Raw genomic sequence first — 22,561 nt, 5'->3', positions numbered from 1 at the left:
CATAAATGTCCCCACAGTGCCAAATACATAAATGCCCCCACAGTGTCAAGTACATAAATATCCCCACAGTGCCAAATAGATAAATGCCCCCACAGTGCAAAATACATAAATGCCCCAACAGTGCAGGTACATAAATGCCCCACAGTACCTGTGCCGGCAATGAGGGAGGGGAAGTGCGGTGGGACATGGGTGGAAGGGCCGCTGCTGAGCTACTCAGTCAGTGTGTGCTATGTGCACAGCACACACAGAGCAGGCACAGGCTGGCCTGCCTCACATCCTATTACTCTGCGGATGGAATACACTCTTCCCGCCATCCCGGCATACTGTTTCCCAGGCGGGGGGTCCAGCGATGCAAGTGCTGCAGCCACAAATTAGCATGTTAATACAGCGGCCCAGCAGCGGGACTTGGGTCCGTGGGTGCTCATCAAATTCCGTAGGTACTTGGGCCCTTGAGCACCCACAGAATCGGCACCTATGACTGGAATTGAACCTTTGAAGGGGAAGCAGCAGCAGAGAGGGAGGTTATTCACCCTCTGAGAATCTCTCATAAAAGGAAACCTGGTGAAGATTACCAGATAGGGGTTCGCTCACCAATCACTGTTTGTATAAACGATTGGTAACTGTCTTCAGAGACTGCAGAATAGTTAATACCAGTGTGCATTGCTCAGTCCTACCCACTACGTAGTCACTGTTTACATGCTGTTAGTATCATACCTTTATAAATGGTTCCTGTTAATAGTTCTACAGAGTCTAGATCAGGGGTGGGCAATAAGTGGCCCTCCAGCTGTTTATGAACTATACATATCAGCATGCCTTGCCTTAATTTTGATATTTAGCCATGCTGAAACTGATGCAGGACATGCTGGGATGTGCAGTTCCTCACCAGCTGGAGGGACACTTATTGCCCACCCCTAGTCTAGATAGTCGGTCAAAAGGTTGACACCAAAAGGTTGACATGCAAAAGGTCATGGTTAAAACTTCAACATGAAAAAGGTAGACATATGAAAAGGTTGAAATGCGGTTTTCACAAATTTTTTGCATTTTTTTGGACTTTTTCCATACTTTACATCCTCGTGGACTACAACAGAGGTAAAGTGAGCCTTGAGCTAAAATGATAAGAGAAAAGTCCATTCCTAGGAATGCCCCTGCATAAATTCCGCACTTACTGGTAAGTTGTACAGTCAATATACTGGTATATTTACCACCCCTTTCAATGTTGTTTGTCAGTCTTGTCCAAATGTCACTTGTGGCTGATGGCTTGGAGGTCCCAGTTTCAATGGGACACTGTGGTGTATATTACGAAAGCCAAGAATTTTCCTGTGATGGAAGCAGAGCGACTGCATGTGGAATGGGTTCTCCCAGCAGGTGATGGATAGTAGAGATGTGTGGAAAAGCGACCACTGCAGCAATGGTGATTCCTTGGAGATGGTCCAGACTCTTCAATGGATGTGTGAGCAGGATGGATGTCTGCCGGGGCTTTGATGTGGTGAAATGCGCAAGGGCTTTGCTGCACACACCGGCCCTGCTCACACAAAATCCTTTGATGGTTACTTATTTATTATTGTTTATTAACAGTTTCTTATGTGTATCGCTTTACATAGTATAGTTTAACATTCTCATCGGTCCCTGCCCCAGTGGAGCTTACAATCTATATTCCCTACCACATGTACACGCACACAGGCATCTATTGTTAATTTTGTTAGGAGACTAATGACCTACCAGTATATTTTTGGATTGTGGGAGGAAACCGGAGTACCCGGAGGAAACCCACGCAAGTATGGCGAGAATATACAAACTCCGCACAGTTAGGGCCATGGTGGGAATAGAACCCATGACCTCAGTGCTGTGAGGCAGTAATGCTAATCATTACACCACCTGTACTGCCAACTGAATGATTTTTCCTGTGCTCGCATCCGAAAAGTAGCCAAGGACTTACATTTCGTTTGCGAATTGAGGGCAGCTGCCCACCACGAGTGGGCATTCCATGGGCGCTCTCATTGATTTTATGGGCACGCCCATGAAACGCTGGGTGTCCACCCAGGAACGTCCCCTGCCTGTCAATCACTGTGCAAGCATCCCGTCGATCAAAAATATCACTAAAGGTGCTCACAGTGGGGTTCTGCACATGCTCAGACCCCCACCATCGACAGAGGGGATGAATTTACTGCTCTATTAGCAGGTGTGAATGGGCCCCATAGTGCAGATATTAGGTACCATGGTCCTTCCACCATATGAAATGCTAAACAAACTGCATTTGGATTAATGGGTGTGTTTTAGTCATTTTTTTTTCAATCACATGCATCCCCGCAGTCATTATAGTCATAATTTTGCAATTCACACCACGATTTCAGTACCCACAGGTTGAGTCACTTTATTTTGGCCACATGCTCACAAAATACACTATACTTTGGTTGCATTAATATCATACTTCCCTGCTTTGCAAGACAGTGGGGCAGGGAATTAGGGGGTGTGGCCAAGCAGGAAGGAGTGGGATGGCTTCATTTATTTACAGTAATAGCATACAAACACTTGTACAGTGCAAATCAAACTAATAACCTGCAAATAATGAATGACTGTTTGCAATGAGCAGTACCCAGGAAATTGCAGCCTCCCTTAAGTCTATAGGCAGGAGCCTCCACTGCTCCCAGCCATTGCGTTAGGGTACGTAAGTATGATCTATACTTCCCCTTTGCCAGGTCTACTTGCCCACTTTAACCCCTGGCTTCAGGGACATGCAGTCAGGAGAGGCAGTGCCTCCCCGGTCATTAATGATTCAGATAATACAAAGAAGATACGTATGACACATATTCTGTGTCATAATTATCTTAATTATATAAATCTAATAATTTTCAATTTTGCATAGTGTTTAGTGCTGGAGGGTGGGGGGGGGGGGGGGTAGGGGGGGGGTAGGGGGGGGGGGGGCGTGGGTGGATGCCTGGCCGGGTGCCTCACCATCCACTGACCTTACCACAACCCACTACCTGGCTCAAACTAATTGTATATGGTCACAAGTCCAAGTTGTTTATCAGAGAGGGCATGCCATGCAAAATATTGGGCACATGATGCAGTAATAAAAAATGACACATCTTTTGTTTATGTTCAACTGTAAACGAGGCCTAATGTGTGCGGTGTAGTCTGGATAATGTGTGCAGTGCAACTTTTTGCCTATTCACAATATTGGTACATGCCTACAAAAGTGATGACTACTTTGCTGTCACAAAGCATTGTTGCCCAAGTTCACAAAGAAACATTTGCTGCTACAAAAACTAGCAGGTGCTATCTGAAAATCAAGGTTGTGGTATGAGTCGCAGACGGCCGGGATCCCGATGGTCAGTATTCAACATCGGAAACCCGGCCGCCGGTATTCCCACGGAGGGTGGGGTGCAAAAATTGCCCATTGCGTGCTCCCCCTACAGGTTCTGTTCTCCCTCTATGGCAGTCGTGGACCCCCATGATAGAGAATAGCCCCTATTGGTCGGAATCACGACTGTCAGGCAGCTCAACAGTTGGGATTTCGGGATCATCCGGCACTCGAAAATAAAACAATGGGTGGATGGGTAGACATGGTTTTAAATACATTCTAAGCCTAGAAGCTGAATATCTGACCACATTTATTCTTGATGCCTCAAATTAATGACCGTGTTTTACAATAATTTCTGCTAATTTGTTCTGCTCCTTAGATGATGCTCGAGCAGCTGGATTTTCTGCCGTGTCAGTTCCAATTCTGATTTCTTGTCTGTAACTTATGGCAGCTCCCGCTGGGTGCTACAGACTCACAGGATGCCAATATAATCCCCAAACATTTAATTTGTAATCCCTTTCACTTGTTACAATTAAAATATTTTTTAGCTGTTACTATTACAACATGAGCATAAACATATCTCATCTTATAACTTAAGTATTATCACATGCCAAAATCAGAATTATACCTTTCAACTGCCTATGTTTCTAGTGATTTTGTACTTTATTGTTCCTTATAGTATGAGTAAGAGATACACTGCATTTTGCATGTCATTAATCCTTGTTAGGTATGAGCTCAGAAGCTTTGCCGGCTGTTTGTGTTTATCTAGGCTTGGGACACACAGGATTGGTGCCTGAAGATAAGACAGACAGATGTTCTTCTTTTGTTTCTCTAGTTGCCATGGTAAATCTTTTGAAATGTATCAACAGGTTTCTATGGCAACTAATTGAATGCTGAAATCACTAACAACTACAACAGTAGAACTAGACATATATTTATGCTTTATTAGAATATAAAGGATCAGCATTCAGAGGCTTCTTTATTGATGCCTCCAAACCTCTAGGATTAGAGAAATATTGATCTTTACTGTTATGTAACAATACTGTTAGGATATATCAGCGATGTATCATGCATTCAGTACATTGTTGCAGCAGGGACAACAATAATGGGACATTTAGGAAGCTGCAAGCTTTTCCTCAGATTACTGCTACCATGTGGAGATGGCATTAGCAGCCCCTATTTGTAATTAAAATCAGCCAGAGTCTATGTACTCTGGACCACAGCAGTAATTAATATTATGTATTGCTGATAAGAGCAGCAATACATAAGGCTGTACCACTGCAGTTTGATAAAATAGTCTGCCCCCTCTGCAGTGTATAGTAAAAAACTCTGGTGAAAGGCTTCAGGGCAGCCATGTCACAATTCTGTATTGTGCATGTATCTGAGAAGATTACAAAGTAAAACCTAGAATGGGGACCAGTGTACAATGCAGAACCTATTCTAAAGCTAAAGCCAGTGGCGTAACTAGCTTTTGGGCACCCCCCCCGCCGTTAAAGGGAGGGCGCCCACCCACGCACCCCGCCGCACCACCCACCCACGCACCCCGCCGCACCAACCCCCGCCCGCACGCCCGCCCCGCCGCACCAACCCCCGCCTCGCCGCCCATGCAATCCCCCCCAGTCTTACCTGGCTACGCTCAGTACGCGCTGGTCCCGGCTCCCTTCTTCTGCTATGAGGACCACCACAAAATGTCTGCCCCCATGCAGCAGACAGTTTCAGAGACAGTGGCGTAGCTACATTTTGGGCGCCCCCCCGCCGTTAGGGGGGGCGCCCATACCCACCCGCCGCCCCATCGAGCACCCCCCCCGGCCGCCCCGCCTCCCCGTCGCCTATGCTAACCCCCTCCCCCGCAGTCTTACCTATCGCGCTGGTCCCGGCGGCTCCGTCCGTTCATCTGCTGAGGACCACCACAAAATGGCCACCCCCGTACAGCAGACAGTTTCAGAGAACTGTTTGCTATATGGGGGTGGCCATTTTGTTGTGGTCCTCATCAGAAGAACGGAGCCGCCGGGACCAGCAAGATACGTAAGTCTGCGGGGGATTGGGGGGTAGGTAACTATAGCACCGCAGCCCCCGGCGCCCCCACATGCACAGCGCCCCCCCGCGGGGGCTGCGGTGCTATAGTTACGCCCCTGTTCAGAGAACTATCTGCTACATGGGGGTGGACATTTTGTTGTGGGAGAAGGGAGCCGGGACCAGCGCGTACTGAAGACTGACATGTAAGACTGTGGGGGATGGCGGCGGGGCGGCGGGGTGTAACTATAGCACTGCAGCCCCCGGCGCCCGCACATGCACAGCGCCCCCCCCCCCGCGGTCGCGGGGGCTGCGGTGCTATAGTTACACCCCTGGCTAAAGCTACTCCGGTGACCCATGTACAATGTAGGAGCTACTCTGGTGACCCCTGTACAATGTAGAAGCTACTCTGGTGAACCCTGTACAATGTAGGAGCTACTCTGGTGACCCCTGTACAATGTAGAAGCTACTCTGGTGAACCCTCTACAATGTAGGAGCTACTCTGGTGACCCCTGTGTAATGTAGGAGCTACTCTGGTGACCCCTGTGTAATGTAGGAGCTACTCTGGTGACTCCTGTACAATGTAGGAGCTACTCTGGTGACCACTGTGTAATGTAGGAGCTACTCTGGTGAACCCTGTACAATGTAGGAGCTACTCTGGTGAACCCTATACAATGTAGGAGCTACTCTGGTGACCCCTGTGTAATGTAGGAGCTACTCTGGTGACTCCTGTACAATGTAGGAGCTACTCTGGTGACCATTGTGTAATGTAGGAGCTACTCTGGTGACTCCTGTACAATGTAGGAACTACTCTGGTGACCACTGTGTAATGTAGGAGCTACTCTGGTGACTCCTGTACAATGTAGAAGCTACTCCGGTGACCCCTATACAATGTAGGAGCTACTCTGGTGACCACTGTGTAATCTAGGAGCTATTCTGGTGAACCCTCTACAATGTAGGAGCTACTCTGGTGACCACTGTGTAATGTAGGAGCTACTCTGGTGACTCCTGTACAATGTAGAAGCTACTCCGGTGACCCCTATACAATGTAGGAGCTACTCTGGTGACCACTGTGTAATCTAGGAGCTACTCTGGTGAACCCTCTACAATGTAGGAGCTACTCTGGTGACCACTGTGTAATGTAGGAGCTACTCTGGTGACCCCTATACAATGTAGGAGATACTCTGGTGACTCCAGTACAATGTAGAAGCTACTCTGGTGACCCCTATACAATGTAGGAGCTACTCTGGTGACCACTGTGTAATGTAGGAGCTACTCTGGTGAACCCTGTATAAAGTAGAAGCTACTCTGGTGACCCCTATACAATCTAGGAGCTACTCTGGTGACTCCTGTACAATGTAGGAGCTACTCTGGTGACCACTGTGTAATGTAGAAGCTATTCTGGTGACCCCTGTGCAATGTAGGAGCTACTCTGGTGAACCCTGTACAATGTAGAAGCTACTCTGGTGACCCCTATACAATGTAAGAGCTACTCTGGTGACTCCTGTACAATGTAGGAGCTACTGTGGTGACTATAGTGTAATGTAGGAGCTACTCTGGTGACTCCTGTACAATGCAGAAGGAACTCCGGTGACCCCTATACAATGTAGAAGCTACTCTGGTGACCATTGTGTAATGTAGGAGCTACTCTGGTGAACCCTGTACAATGTAGAAGCTACTCTGGTGACCACTGTGTAATGTAGAAGCTACTCTTGTGACCCCTGTACAATGTAGAAGCTACTCCAGTGACCCATGTACAATGTAGGAGCTACTCTGGTGAACCCCTGTACAATGTAGAAGCTATTCTATTGACCACTGTGTAATGTAGAAGCTACTCTGATGACCACTGTGTAATGTAGAAGCTACTCTGGTGAACCCTGTACAATGTAGGAGCTACTCTGGTGACCATTGTGTAATGTAGGAGCTACTCTGGTGACTCCTGTACAATGTAGAAGCTACTCCGGTGACCACTATACAATGTAGGAGCTACTCTGGTGACCCCTATACAATGTAGGAGCTACTCTGGTGACCACTGTGGAATGTAGGAGCTACTCTGGTGAACCCTGTACAATGTAGAAGCTACTCTGGTGACCCCTATACAATGTAGGAGCTACTCTGGTGACTCCTGTACAAAGCAGGAGCTACTCTGGTGACCCCTGTGCAGTGTAGGAGCTACTCTGGTGACTCCTGTACAATGTAGGAGCTACTCTGGTGACCATTGTGTAATATAGGAGCTACTCTGGTGACTCCTGTACAATGTAGAAGCTACTCCGGTAACCCCTATACAATGTAGGAGCTACTCTGGCGACCCCTATACAATGTAGGAGCTACTCTGGTGACCACTGTGTAATGTAGGAGCTACTCTGGTGACCACTGTGTAATGTAGAAGCTACTTTGGTGACTCCTGTACAATGTAGGAGCTACTCTGGTGACCATTGTGTAATGTAGAAGCTACTCTGGTGACTCCGGTGCAATGTAGAAGCTACTCCAGTGACCCCTATACAATGTAGGAGCTACTCTGGGGACTCCTGTACAATGTAGGAGCTACACTGGTGACCACTGTGTAATGTAGAAGTTATTCTGGTGACCCCTGTGCAATGTAGAAGCTACTCTGGTGACTCCTGTACAATGTAGGAGCTACTCTGGTGACCATTGTGTAATGTAGGAGCTACTCTGGTGACTCCTGTACAATGTAGAAGCTACTCCGGTGACCCCTTTACAATGTATGAGCTACTCTGGTGACCCCTATACAATGTAGGAGCTACTCTGGTGACCACTGTGTAATGTAGGAGCTACTCTGGTGAACCCTGTACAATGTAGGAGCTACTCTGGTGACTCCTGTACAATGTAGGAGCTACTCTGGTGACCATTGTGTAATGTAGGAGCTACTCTGGTGACTCCTGTACAATGTAGAAGCTACTCCAGTGACCCCTATACAATGTAGGAGCTACTCTGGTGACCATTGTGTAATGTAGGAGCTACTCTGGTGAACCCTGTACAATGTAGAATCTACTCTATTGACCACTGTGTAATGTAGGAGCTACTCTGGTGACCCCTAAACAATGTAGGAGCTACTCCAGTGACCCCTATACAATGTAGGAGCTACTGTGGTGACCCCTATACAATGTAGGAGCTACTCTGGTGACCATTGTGTAATGTAGGTGCTACTCTGGTGACTCCTGTACAATGTAGAATCTACTCTATTGAACACTGTGTAATGTAGGAGCTACTCTGGTGACCCCTATACAATTTAGGAGCTACTCCGGTGACCCCTATACAATGTTGGAGCTACTCTGGTGACTCCTGTACAATGTAGGAGCTACTCTGGTGAACCTTGTACAATGTAGAAGCTACTCTGGTGACCCCTATACAATGTAGGAGCTATTCCGGTGACCCCTATACAATGTAGGAGCTACTCTGGTGACTTCTGTACAATGTAGGAGCTACTCTGGTAAACCTTGTACAATGTAGAAGCTACTCTGGTGACCCCTATACAATGTAGGAGCTACTCTGGTGACTCCTGTACAATGTAGGAGCTACTCTGGTGAACCCTATACAATAACAGAATATCCATAATGGGACCCTAACTTTAGGACAGCATGTAGTTGCACAACCTCGCTAACTATTTACAGAAAAAATATTGCTCAGAACTGGCATCCTGAAATTAAGAGGACTTATGACAGCTTAGATAGATAACCTCCATTAAAGTGTCACAAGTGTATTGATATATATGCAATACACAAACCACCCTCAATGTTCTAAAAGGAAAATTAACAAAAGAGACAAGACAATTTTGTCCACCAAGGGGATAGGAAACAGTATCATACTTCCGATTGGCCCAACGAGCTGTCAATCAAAAACGAGAGAGAATAAAGTCAGGGCTTCTGCCCTCATCCAAAATGGCACTGCAGGAAGAAGCCTCATAGGCGAAACACGTGTCCCAGCCAGTTACAGGCCAGCCCTACTCCTCTGGCGTCCTATTCAAACGTCAGCAAGCGGATCCCACTCACCACTCTCCACTCGCCTATTAGCCAGCTTGGCTCCGGTGACGGCAACCAGCGGGTCCGGGACTTCGCCCCCCGCACATCTCATCAGCAAGCCCAGCCTCAGCAATTAGCACTCGGCGGGTCCGGCTCTCCGTTTCTCCATCGGTTATGAAGCAAGTCTGACCATCCTGATCATCCCCGTCAGACTATAACACAGGCAGTGGCAGAAGGTAGACGAGCACTCTCTCACTGCAGTATGCAGCTGGGAAGTGCTCCTTCAATTGGTGTTATTCTTTTTCTCTAAATAATACTTTTCTCTAGTCTCCTCCTCAGCACGCAATTGTGACACAATGTCTAAATGTCATATATGTTATCAATGAATACAATGTAAGATATTTTCATTCTAAAAGGAACATTATGTCAATTAGCAACAAGATTGTGCGCAACTGGCATACTTTGTAACCAAATAATTCCTCCTCATTAGGAAACTGCCAAGTACAGGATGGACATCTGAAATACCTAGTAACAACTAACTGTTAACACAGGAGAAATGCTACCAAATATAGGAGGGTCTCACTGTGTCAACAGCTACCAATCAACCAGGATAGGTAGACCCTTGTCGACACAGGCAGAGAAACCACCAATCCTAAACCCTTCTGCCCCACAGGATGCTGCCACAGCATTTTTCCCCCCCTTTTTTCGGGAAAAATCTGTGGATTGCCATACCTTGCTGCAATAGACCAAGGAACTCATCAAGTACGGAGATATATATACATATACATTCTTTTTCTACAGCCCGCCAGTTTGACCCCAGAATTCTGGCCAGACGCAAAGGCCACATCATATTGACCACTATACCCACACAAAAGAAGGGTCAAAGTGCAACTAGTAGATAGAATTGAATAATCTGAGAGACCCACTAACAAGGGTTAAACCGCTGTGCCATCCCTACCTGCAGCCAAACAGATTCAATTGATTGAACCACAAGCCCTGTTATATTGCCACCATACCCCGCTGGATTGCCCAAACCCTCTCAGAACTTGGAGGCCTAGCAGTGGAGGGCCAGGACAGTACCCAGGTGGAAGACCCCTGGGGAAGCCCAGGTGTGGCAATATAAGCTCAGGGTGTAGGAGCTGCCGTATCGATCATTTAATGTCTGTAATAATGACTGCCAGAGTGAGTCTCTATTAAAGAGTATTTATTTAATGTATTTTTGAGGCTGTGCCCCCCCCTTTTCCCTGGTAAATTACTTTGAGTTATATTATATGATACTGTAAAGTTTACCACCACATACCGTCAGGGGAACTGAATCATTTTTACTGCCTATGATCATTGGTAACTGTACCTCTGATAAAACAGTGCGTAAATGATAAATTAAAGTGTGAGAAAAAATATATGAATATTCCTTAACAAATATTTGTTTAACCCCTTCCTGACACAGCCAGTTTTTGCCTTCCTGACAGAGCCCTTTTTTTCAAATCTGACAGGTATCACTTAAGTGGGGATAACTTTTTTTTGCTTTTACTTATCCCAGTGATTTTGAGATTGTTTTCTCGTGACACATTGTACTTCAAGTTAGTGGTAAATTTGGGTCGATACAGTCTGTGTTTTTTTGTGAAAAATACCAAAATGTCGTAAAAAAATGGAAAATTTAGCAATTTGCAAAATGTTAAATTTTCTGCTTGTGAGACAAATAATCATACCACTCAAAATAGTTAATAACTAACATAGACCATATGTCTACTTTATGTTTCCATCATTATTTCAACTTCCTTTTAAATTTTTTGGACACTAGGAGGCTTAAAATATGAATAGCAAATTCTCAAATTTTCAAGAAAATTTCAAACACTGATTTTTTTAGGGACCAGTTCAGTTCTGATGAGACTTTGAGGGACTTGTATGTGAGACACCCCCATAAATGATGCCATTTCAAAAACTGCACCCCTCACAGTATTCAAAACAGCATTTTGGAAGTTTGTTAACCCTTTAGGTGTTTCACAGGAATTAAAACAAAGTGTAGGTGAAATTTCAAAATTTCATTTTTTTTGCAGATTTTCAATTTTAATACATTTTTCTAAGGAACACAGTAGATTTTACTAGAGAAATGTGACTAAAAATTGATTCCCCCAATTCTTTTGTTTTCACAAATATCCTATATGTGGCCCTAGTGTGCACGTTGACCAAACCACAGGCTTCATAATAGAAGGAGCACCTACTTGATTTTGGAGCCTCCTTTTTATGAGATTATTTTTTAGGCACCATGTAGGTTTCTAGGCACCATAAGATGCTAAAAATTAGGAACCCCCCCACAAGTGACCCCATTTTGCAAACTAAACCCCTCAGGGAAATTATCTAGGGGTATAATGTACATTTCAAACCCCCAGGGGTTTCACCAATTGTGGTACAACTGGGCAGTGAAAATGAAAAATTACATTTTTTACACAAAAATGCAGTTCTGGCTCAAAATTTTTCATTTTCACAAGGAATGAAGGAGACAAAGCACCCCAAAATCTGTGCCCCAATTTCTCCCGAGTACGGCAATGCCTCACATGTGACCAAAAAATACCAGTTGGGTGCATGGCAGGACTCAGAAAGGAAGGAGTGATTTTTGGATTTTGCAGCTCAGATTCTGGTGGAATTTTGGTGGGTGCTATGTCGCATTAGCAAGACCCCCGAAGCACCAATACAGTGGAAGCCCCCCACAAGTGACCCCATTTTGCAAACTACACCCCTCAGGGAATTCATCTAGGGGTATAATGTACATTTCAAACCCCCAGGGGTTTCACCAATTGTGGTACAACTGGGCAGTGAAAATGAAAAATTACATTTTTTACACAAAAATGCAGTTCTGGCTCAAAATTTTTCATTTTCACAAGGAATGAAGGAGACAAAGCACCCCAAAATCTGTGCCCCAATTTCTCCCGAGTACGGCAATGCCTCATATGTGACCAAAAAATACCAGTTGGGTGCATGGCAGGACTCAGAAGGGAAGGAGTGATTTTTGTATTTTGCAGCTTAGATTCTGGTGGAATTTTGGTGGGTGCTATGTCGCATTAGCAAGACCCCCAAAGCACCAATACAGTGGAAGCCCCCCACAAGTGACCCCATTTTGCAAACTACACCCCTCAGGGAATTCATCTAGGGGTATAGTGTACATTTCAAACCCCCAGGGGTTTCACCAATTTTGATACAACTGGGCAGTGAAAATGAAAAATTACATTTTTTTACACAAAACTGCAGTTCTGGCTCAAAATTTTTCATTATCATAAGGTATGAAGGAGAAAAAGCACCCCAAAATCTGTGCCCCAATTTCTCCCGAGTATGGCAATGCCTCACATGTGACCAAAAAATACCAGTTGGGTGCATGGCAGGACTCAGAAGGGAAGGAGTGATTTTTGGATTTTGCAGCTCAGATTCTGGTGGAATTTTGGTGGGTGCTATGTCGCATTAGCAAGACCCCCGAAGCACCAATACAGTGGAAGCCCCCCACAAGTGACCCCATTTTGCAAACTACACCCCTCAGGGAATTTATCTAGGGGTATAATGTACATTTCAAACCCCCAGGGGTTTCACCAATTGTGGTACAACTGGGCAGTGAAAATGAAAAATTAAATTTTTGACACAAAAATGCAGTTCTGGCTCAAAATTTTTCATTTTCACAAGGAATGAAGGAGACAAAGCACCCCAAAATATGTGCCCCAATTTCTCCCGAGTACGGCAATGCCTTACATGTGACCAAAAAATACCATTTGGGTGCATGGCAGGACTCAGAAGGGAAGGAGTGATTTTTGTATTTTGCAGCTCAGATTCTGGTGGAATTTTGGTGGGTGCTATGTCGCATTAGCAAGACCCCCAAAGAACCAATACAGTGGAAGCCCCCCACAAGTGACCCCATTTTGCAAACTACACCCCTCAGGGAATTCATCTAGGGGTGTACTGTACATTTCAAACCCCCAGGGGTTTCACCAATTTTGATACAACTGGGCTGTGCAAATGAAAAATTACATTTTTTTACACAAAAATGCAGTTCTGGCTCAAAATTTTTCATTTTCATAATGTATGAAGGAGAAAAAGCACCCCAAAATCTGTGCCCCAATTTCTCCCGAGTACGGCAATGCCTCACATGTGACCAAAAAATACCAGTTGGGTGCATGGCAGGACTCAGAAGGGAAGGAGTGATTTTTGGATTTTGCAGCTCAGATTCTGGTGGAATTTTGGTGGGTGCTATGTCGCATTAGCAAGACCCCCGAAGCACCAATACAGTGGAACCCCCCCACAAGTGACCCCATTTTGCAAACTACACCCCTCAGGGAATTCATCTAGGGGTATACTGTACATTTCAAACCCCCAGGGGTTTCACCAATTTTGATACAACTGGGCTGTGCAAATTAAAAATTACATTTTTTTACACAAAAATGCAGTTCTGGCTCAATTTTTCATTTTCATAATGTATGAAGGAGAAAAAGCACCCCAAAATCTGTGCCCCAATTTCTCCCGAGTATGGCAATGCCTCACATGTGACCAAAAAATACCAGTTGGGTGCATGGCAGGACTCGGAAGGAGTGATTTTTGGATTTTGCGGCTCAGATTCTGGTGGAATGAATGGTGGGTGCTATGTGGCATTAGCAAGACCCCCGAAGCACGGTGAAATGATGAACCTAATAATCCATAGATGTGTGGTATATTTTAAAACACTCCTTTATACATAGGCCGGGTTTGTCGGGGCAAGTGTCACACTGGAAAATAGTTTGCTTTCTTATTCCCTTTTTATAGCAAACTTTGCACCTTTTTTGTGTCCTGCCCTTTTTTCCAGTGGAGGGGATTTCATCAGGAAAATGCTGCCCTGGTACAATACGGGGGCCAGTACTAGAAGTACTGGGGCCCTCTGCCTGCTGGTTCCCAAATATTAGGCCCTTTATGACTTCCTCTTGAAAGTGCATAAATGCCCCCCTCTGGCTGGTAGAACGGAATAGCACGTAAGCGTTATACAGTGCCATCTGGATGATATACACGGCCAGCTTCTTGTACCAGATTTTTGTTTTCCGCAGGGCACTGTACGGCTTCAGTACCTGATCTGAAAGATCCACTCCGCCCATGTACTTATTGTAATCCAGGATACAATTAGGTTTTGAGGTGTGGGTACTGGTACCTCGTACAGGGACGGAGGTGGTACTGTCTCCATGAATTGTTGTCAGTATAAGGACATCCCTCTTGTCCTTATATTTGACCAACAACATATTTTCGGTGCATATTCCTCTGCTTTCACCCCTTCTCATTACTTGGGCAATGTGCGTTTTTGGGAGGCCTCTTTGGTTCTTGCGCACAGTACCGCAAGCTGCTGTACCTCTTGAACCAAGGGCCTTAAACAGGGGGATGCTAGTGTAAAAGTTATCCACATAGAGGTGATAACCTTTATCCAGGAAGGGGTGCACTAAATCCCAGACAATTTTTCCACTAACACCTACGAGGGAGGGGGGGCATTCTGGCGGTTCAATTCTTGAATCCTTCCCTTCATATACCCTAAACCTGTGAGTGTACCCTGAGGTGCTTTCACACAGCTTATACATTTTTATGCCATACCTTGCCCTCTTACTGGGAAGGTACTGGCGGAATTTAACCCTTCCTTTAAAATGTATAAGGGACTCGTCTATGCAAATGAATTTATCTGGGATGTACATCTCTGCAAATTTGGCACTGAAATGATCAATGACCGGCCTGACTTTGAATAGCCGGTCAAAGGTGGGATCATCTCTGGGTGGGCACTGTGCATTATCGTTGTAATGCAAAAATTTAAGGAATAACTCAAAACGAGTCCAGGTCATGGCCATACGATACAGTGGGGTGCTGTACAGAACATCTGTACTCCAATATTGCCTAATTTCTGGCTTTTTTACTATGCCCATATGAAACACCAGACCCCAAAACGTCATCATCTCTACTGCATCTACAGGGGTCCACCTAGCAAATGATGACGTGGGGTTTTGAGCAATAAACTGCTGGGCATATAAATTAGTTTGGTCCACCATTAAATTTATAAAATCATCAGAGAAAAATAATTTGAAAAAGTAAATTTCTCTGAGACCTGTGGAATCAAATTGGATTCCTGCGATGGCCAAAAACTCAGGAACCTGGGGCTCAAAATTGTCTGGTGGTGGGGTCCATACGAGATCAATTATTGGGGGGGGGTCTCAGCTGCTCTACGGGGGCGTCTTTGAGGGGGTCCCTCATCACTAGAGGAGGAAGAGGAGCTTAAGATGAATCCTTCAAATTCCCCGCTTGCATCACTGGCTGTGTCAGAGTCAGAGGCAAGCATGGCATATGCCTCCTCCGCTGAATACATTCTTCTGGATGACTGGGATGACATTTGGGATGACATTTGGGATGCCATTTTTATTTTTGTGTTTCTGGTAGTGAAATGTTTCAACACGTGTATAGTGTAGGGGGGGTACAAACTTTATTTCAACCCGTGTGTAGTGTGTATGTAGTGCAGAAAAAAAAATACTTTATACAGGAATTTGATCCCAATAAAAAAAAAAAAAATTGAAGGGGTTAAAAAAAAAAAAAGGTCCTGCGCCAAAAATTGAGCACAGATGTTGGTCAGTAACGTCTGTCACTGAACAGCGCTCAAAGGCAACAGGAATTTGATCAAAAAAAATAAAAATAGATCAACCCTGTGCCGAAAAAGCTGATCAGTGATGTACGTCACTGATCAGCGCACAGTGGCCACAGGACACCCACAAAATCACAGTGTGTGTAAAAAAAAAAATAAAAAAAGACCCCACAGCACCCTCAAAAAAAAAAAAGGTGATCACTGATGCGACACTGATTACCAGTGAGGGGCAGCAGGTGCACAACCTTTGGTGCAACTGACAGTGCAACTGGCAGCAACTGACAGGTATATATAAAAAAAAAAACCCTGCACCCCCAAAAAGTTGCTGATCAGCACAGATATACTGATCAGCACAAAAGGGGGGGCAGCAGACACAAAATATAGCACTCTCTATCACTCTCTGTCACTATCTCTCTCTATCTCTCACTCTATGACACTGCAGCAGCAGCACTGACAGGTATATATATATATATATATATAAAAAAAAACCCTGGACCCCCAAAAAGTTGCTGATCAGTTAATTTATACTGATCAGCACAAAAGGGGGGGCAGCAGTCAGTTGCACACGCAGCACAGCTGTATATATATATAAAAAAACCCAGCACCCCCAAAAAGTTGCTGATCAGCACAGATATACTGATCAGCAAAACAGGGGGGGGCAGCAGACACAAAATATAGCACTCTCTGTCACTATCTCTCTCTATCTCTCTCTATCTCTCTATCTATAACTCTATCACACTGCAGCAGCACAACACAGGAAGTCACAAGATCCAGGAAGCATCCAGCACGCTACAAGCAGTGATCAGGTAAGTATTTGCAAGGATCAGGTCAGTATATCACGGCAGATAGGCACGGTGACCGCACTGCATGCAATTCCAGACCGGAATGGCGTCTGCAGTGCAGTCACCGTTAGTTTAAATCACCCTCCATGGCTGTGATTGGTCCGTCGGTCCGACGGACCAATCACGGCCTTTGGGGGCGGGTGGGGTGAGGTGGGGTGACACCAGTGTCACCCTTACACCCCGTGGTGATTGGTGCTGTACTTTACAGCACCAATCACCACCGATCCCTGTGTCACCGGCGAACGTTATTCGCCGGTACACAGAAAACGCTGTAATTGGCTGTTCACATTGAACAGCCAATCACAGCGATCGCCGACGGAGGGGAGGCATCGCCGCCCCCCCTGGACATGCTGGGACATGTCTGCTGTCAGGGACAGCAGACATCTCCAAACTGTCACCGCGTCTATAGACGCGGGGACAGTTTAAAGCCATGACGTACATGTACGTCATGTGTCGGGAAGTACATCCCGGCCATGACGTACATGTACGTAAAATGTCGGGAAGGGATTAAGGATCACACTACATTTTTAAATCATTATTTAATTACCTGTGCCATTCATTTTAAAAATAAATCTTTAATAAAAGCTATGTTTTAAAATATTCATTGAATTTATCCCCAAAGGAGTGCGCCCACAAAGCGTTTTTCTTTCTTTTGTCAGCCTCTTTACTGACAAAAATCCCAGTGTACAATCATTGATTAACCGTTCAACTACCAGAATTTATCCTGTCAAGTAGTTTAAACTAGTTGGTTCCTAAATAAGTATACAGGTTATCAGTCTGTGCGGATCTTTATCCTCTTTCTTGAACCCTGTACAATGTAGAAGCTACTCTGGTGACCACTGTGTAATGTAGAAGCTATTCTGGTGACCCCTGTGCAATGTAGAAGCTACTCTGGTGACTCCTGTACAATGTAGAAGCTTCTCTGGTAACAACTGTGTAATGTAGAAGCTACTCTGGTGACTCCTGTACAATGCAGAAGGAACTCCGGTGACCCCTATACAATGTAGGAGCTACTCTGGTGACCATTGTGTAATGTAGGAGCTACTCTGGTGAACCCTGTACAATGTAGAAGCTACTCTGGTGACCACTGTGTAATGTAGAAGCTACTCTTGTGACCCCTGTACAATGTAGAAGCTACTCCAGTGACCCATGTACAATGTAGAAGCTATTCTATTGACCACTGTGTAATGTAGAAGCTACTCTGATGACCACTGTGTAATGTAGAAGCTACTCCAGTGACCCATGTACAATGTAGGAGCTACTCTGGTGACTCCTGTACAATGTAGGAACTACTCTGGGGACCACTGTGTAATGTAGGAACTACTCTGGTAACCACTGTGTAATGTAGAAGCTACTCTGGTGACCCCTGTGCAATGTAGGAGCTACTCTGGTGACCCCTGTGCAATGTAGGAGCTACTCTGGTGACTCCTGTACAATGTAGAAACTACTCTGGTGACCCCTGTACAATGTAGAAGCTACTCTGGTGACCCCTATACAATGTAGGAGCTACTCTGGTGACCCCTGTGCAATGTAGGAGCTACTCTGGTGACCCCTGTACAATGTAGGAACTACTCTGGTGACCTCTGTGTAATGTAGAAGCTACTCTGGTGACTCCTGTACAATGTAGGAGCTACTCTGGTGACCACTGTGTAATGTAGAAGTGACTCTATTGACCCATGTACAATGTAGGAGCTACTCTGGTGACCCCTGTACAATGTAGAAGCTACTCTGGTGACCTCTGTGTAATGTAGAAGCTACTCTGGTGACTCCTGTACAATGTAGGAGCTACTCTGGTGACCCCTGTGCAATGTAGAAGCTACTGTATTCTGGTGACCCCTGTACAATGTATGAGCTACTCTTCTGACCACTGTGTAATGTAGAAGCTATTCTGGTGACACTGTGGAATATAGAAGCTACTCTGGTGACACTGTGGAATGTAGAAGCTACTCTGGTGACCCCTGTGCAAAGTAGAAGCGAATGTATTCTGGTGACCCCTGTGTAATGTAGAAGCTAAATTGGTGACCCCTTTTACAATACAAAGTAAATAACAGCCCAGCAGTTATTGCCTTATTGGATTGACTTATGCCTTCTATTCACCGTCTATTTGTGAGTGCTATATAAAAAATATAATACCCTGCATGTTTTAAAAAAGAATTGCACCAATTGTTTTTTTCATATCTCCAATCACCCCTAAATAAAAAACCTTCAGTTCTGGGGGGGTTTGGAGATTTCTTTTTCAGATCCATCAGACCTGCATTTACGGATCTATGAATCTCTGGATATTCATGCAATAGGTCATGCACTTTTATTTTCCATCTTGATTGTATGGTGTATGAAATTGGAGATAGCGCTATTGGTTATATAATTCTTTACTTTGTACATCTAGGGGGGATGCTCTAACATCCGCGCCCCCTTACCGCCGCTCATCGCCGGCTACCGCAAACATAATTATCGCATATGCTGTAACATATGTGATTATCACAAAAGACAGCTCTTGCGTTAAGAGCTGTCTTTTGAGTTGACCCGGCGATGAGTGGCGGGTCCCGGCGGCTCCCACCTTCCCTCTTACCCGGGTGGCCGGCTGCTGCTTGCTGCTGCTGCAAGAGGGGCTGGCTGTCCTCCTCCCTGCACCCAGAAGAGGATGTAAAGTGCAGGGAGGAGGTCACAGGTCCGGGCAGCACAGCTCTGTGCTGCCCGGACACAGGTGAGGGGGGGTCGGTGCGGGGCGGCGGGGGGCGGCGGTAGCTCGGGGCGGGGTGGCGGTGGGTTTGAATTAGAAGCCCATAGGCTTAGAGCATCCCAAAATGCGGTGAAAACCCCGATAACTGGGTTTTTACCGCATTTTTAGCTTAGAGAATCTCCCCCCTACTCTTTGTTGGTGGTTGACAAAACTCCAATTGTATTATAATCTCAGCTGCACATCTTTTATTCTGTGCTAGAATTCTGAAATCTTTTTTTCCGACCCCTGTACAATGTATAGCATATACAGTATTCTATACACTACCATGTATAAGATGTTTTATTAACCAGTCACCAATATGTGACCAGTTGCCAATGCTCACTTACATATATGTTGTTGTTTTTTTGGACTTTCTAGGTACTATTTGTGACAGACGCCCAACACATTGCTCCTCTCCTCCATGTATGGAAAACTTGCCTTGTTCATCTATGATAGACTGTCAGAGCTCATCTGATCCTTGCCTCTCAAATCCTTGCCCAAGGAATGCCACATGCCAGGCTACCCTTGATACAGACACCTATGAGTGCCGCTGTCCTGCAGGTTTCAAGGGAAGAAACTGTGAAATTCCAATGAAGAGATGCTTCATAAATATTTGCAAACATGGAGGTGTATGCTATATTACTGACAGAGGTCCTACATGCTTTTGCGCTATAGGTTACATGGGGATATTCTGTGAGGCTCCTGAAGATGAGTGCCTTTGGAATCCATGCCAGAATGGAGCGGTGTGTAGAGACCGGGGGAATGGACAAGCATGTTACTGTGTTCCTGGATTCCAGGGAGCATTATGTGACATTGAAGTGGATGAATGTATCTCTAATCCCTGCCAACATGGGGGCACATGCCTGAATCAGATTGGAAGATACCTGTGTGTTTGTCTGCCAGAGTATACAGGTAAAACATCCATAAAGCACATTTCAACTAAAGAAAGTTTGTGTATCACATTGTACATATACAATTTATATTGACAATTCAGATGTTTAGGTGGTAATACACACCAGCGTATGCCTGAATCATAAATAGAAATTACGTGGGTGAGGGTCAGGTGCAAGGGTGGTATAGGTGGGGGTAGGTGCTAGGGTGTGGTGTGGGAGTAGCGGGTTAGGGGATACTGTGGGTGGTGGAGTTGCAGGTGTGGGTGGTGTGGTTTGGTTAGGTACAGGGCCGCATGTGGGGGAGGTGCAGGGGTGCTGTAGTTGGGTTGGGGATGGACGACGGCTGGTGTGCCGCTGGTGCTGGACGAGCGGTCCCGGGGTTGGCGTGGGTGAGAGATGGGTTTTGTGCATGCTGTGGATGGGGGAAAGGCTGGTGTCAGTATATTGTGGGTGGTGGAGGTGTGGTTGTGGTGTTCTGCAAGTGGATGCTGGGGTGCTGTGGATGATGGAGGGGTCGGGTGCAGTGGTGTTGCGGGTGGGTGTGGTGTGGGTGGGGTGAGGGTGGGGTGCAAGGGCGACGTGGGTGTGGGATGGTGTTTGGGGGAAGTGTCGGTGGGGTAGTGGCAGGTGTGGGGATACTGCGGGTGTTGGAGTGACATGTGCGGGGGCATTTCGTGTGGGTTGGTAAGGTGCGGGGTGGCATTGGTTGAGTGACAGGCAGTTAGGGGGGAGCTGTGGGTGTGGGAGGTGAGGTGGTGGTGTGGGAAGAATGGGTGTGTGGGTACTGCAGGTGGGGGATGTTCAGGGATGATTATGGAAATGCTGGGTATACCCCTGCTAACGTAGGCATGGGCATTCATTCATGGTGTGGGCGGCTGATATTATATTCCGCAGATAGCGGGCATCTGAAAGGTAAGTATAGACTTAATTTTAAGAGTGAAGGCTACCTAAATAATTTGATGTCTGACCATGAAATTATTTCTCCTTCCTGCAGGGCGGGGGAGGTGTGAATTTGGCAGTGCAGCTGGGGATGGGGAATTATGGTGGTGCTAGGGACAATAGCGGTTGATCGGGGGGGGGGGGGCGTGCAGCTAGGTACCCTGCCAGGGGGCGCGGGGGTTTGAGGAGGTGCCCTGGGGACACTGGTGGGAGATGGGGAGTTTTAAGTTTAGGTTCTCAGCCGTTAGATGTTGGGGGGATTGGGGAGGGGAGTTGGTGTAGCTGGTAATGCTGCCGGGGGATTGAGGAGGTGCTAGGAACACTGCCGAGTGATTGTGGAAGTGAACCGGGGACACTGGCGGGAGATCGTGGGGGTGGGGCTGGGGACCCTGACACAGCAATATGGAGGAGGGGCGCAGGGGACACCTGCGGGAGATTGCAGGAGAAGGGGTGCGTTTGTGGACCCTGCTGTAGGAATGGAGCGCTAAGGACACCGGTGGGAAGATGGGGGTGGTGCGTTTAGGTACTCAGACGGGGGATTGTGGAGGTGTGCTGTGGGCACTGCCAGGAGATCTCGGGGGAATTGGGGTTTGGTGCGGCTGGGGAGGCTGCCGGGGGATTGTGGAGGCATGGCGGGGACACTGGCGGGAGATCGCAGGGGCAGGGGTTGGTGGGGACCCTCTTGCTGAAATGGAGAGTGGAGGTGCACTGAGGAGACATGCGGGAGATTGCGGGGGCAGGGGTTGGTGGTGCGGTCCGGAACATTGTGGATGTGCGACGGGGACACTGATGGGAGGGTTGCAGCTGGGGACTCTTCCGCGGTAATGGAGGTGGTGCGCTGGGAGGCAAGCGGGAGATTGCATGGCAGGGGGTTTGGTGCGGCTGTGCACGGGAAGTGGAGGAGGTGCTGCGGGGGCACTGGGGGAAGAACGCGTGGGGGGGTGCGGCTGTGGTAATGGAGGTGGTGGGCTTGAGAGACACGTGGGAGCTTGCGGGGGGCTGGGGTTTGGTGCAGCTATGCACTCTGCCATGGGAAGTCAAGGGGGTGCGGCCGGGACACTGGCGGAAGTTTGTGCTTGGGGGTGTGCTGCTGAGGACCCTCCCACGGTAATGGACATTGTGTTCTGGAGAAAGTGTGGCTGGGGACTCTGCCGTAGGAAGGGGAGGTGTGGTGGGGACACTTGCGGAAGATTGCGTCTGGGGGGGAGGTTGGGCTGGGGAGTGGAGGTGGTGTGCGCTGGGGAGACACTTTGAAGAT

General features: G+C 46.6%; 1 protein-coding gene across 4 annotated transcripts in view; it reads left to right on the top strand.

Annotated features, from left to right (window-relative positions):
• Positions 1-22,561, top strand: part of CRB1 (crumbs cell polarity complex component 1) — a 124,807-nt gene that overhangs the window by 14,516 nt on the left and 87,730 nt on the right. For all 4 annotated transcript variants that reach the window (XR_014454430.1, XM_083156884.1, XM_083156885.1 and 1 more), the window contains exon 2: positions 19,850-20,383. Coding sequence is in view for 3 of the 4 variants with exons in the window: in XM_083156884.1 (XP_083013010.1) it covers positions 19,850-20,383 (534 nt within the window). In the remaining variant the exon portion in view is untranslated. The remainder of the gene's footprint in view (positions 1-19,849; positions 20,384-22,561) is intronic.

The sequence above is a fragment of the Crinia signifera genome, chromosome 8 (assembly GCF_055691185.1).
Source record: "Crinia signifera chromosome 8, ASM5569118v1, whole genome shotgun sequence".
In the NCBI taxonomy this organism is placed as follows: domain Eukaryota; kingdom Metazoa; phylum Chordata; class Amphibia; order Anura; family Myobatrachidae; genus Crinia; species Crinia signifera.
Note: the sequence above shows the minus strand (reverse complement) of the source record. Positions and strands in the feature narration are given on the sequence as shown.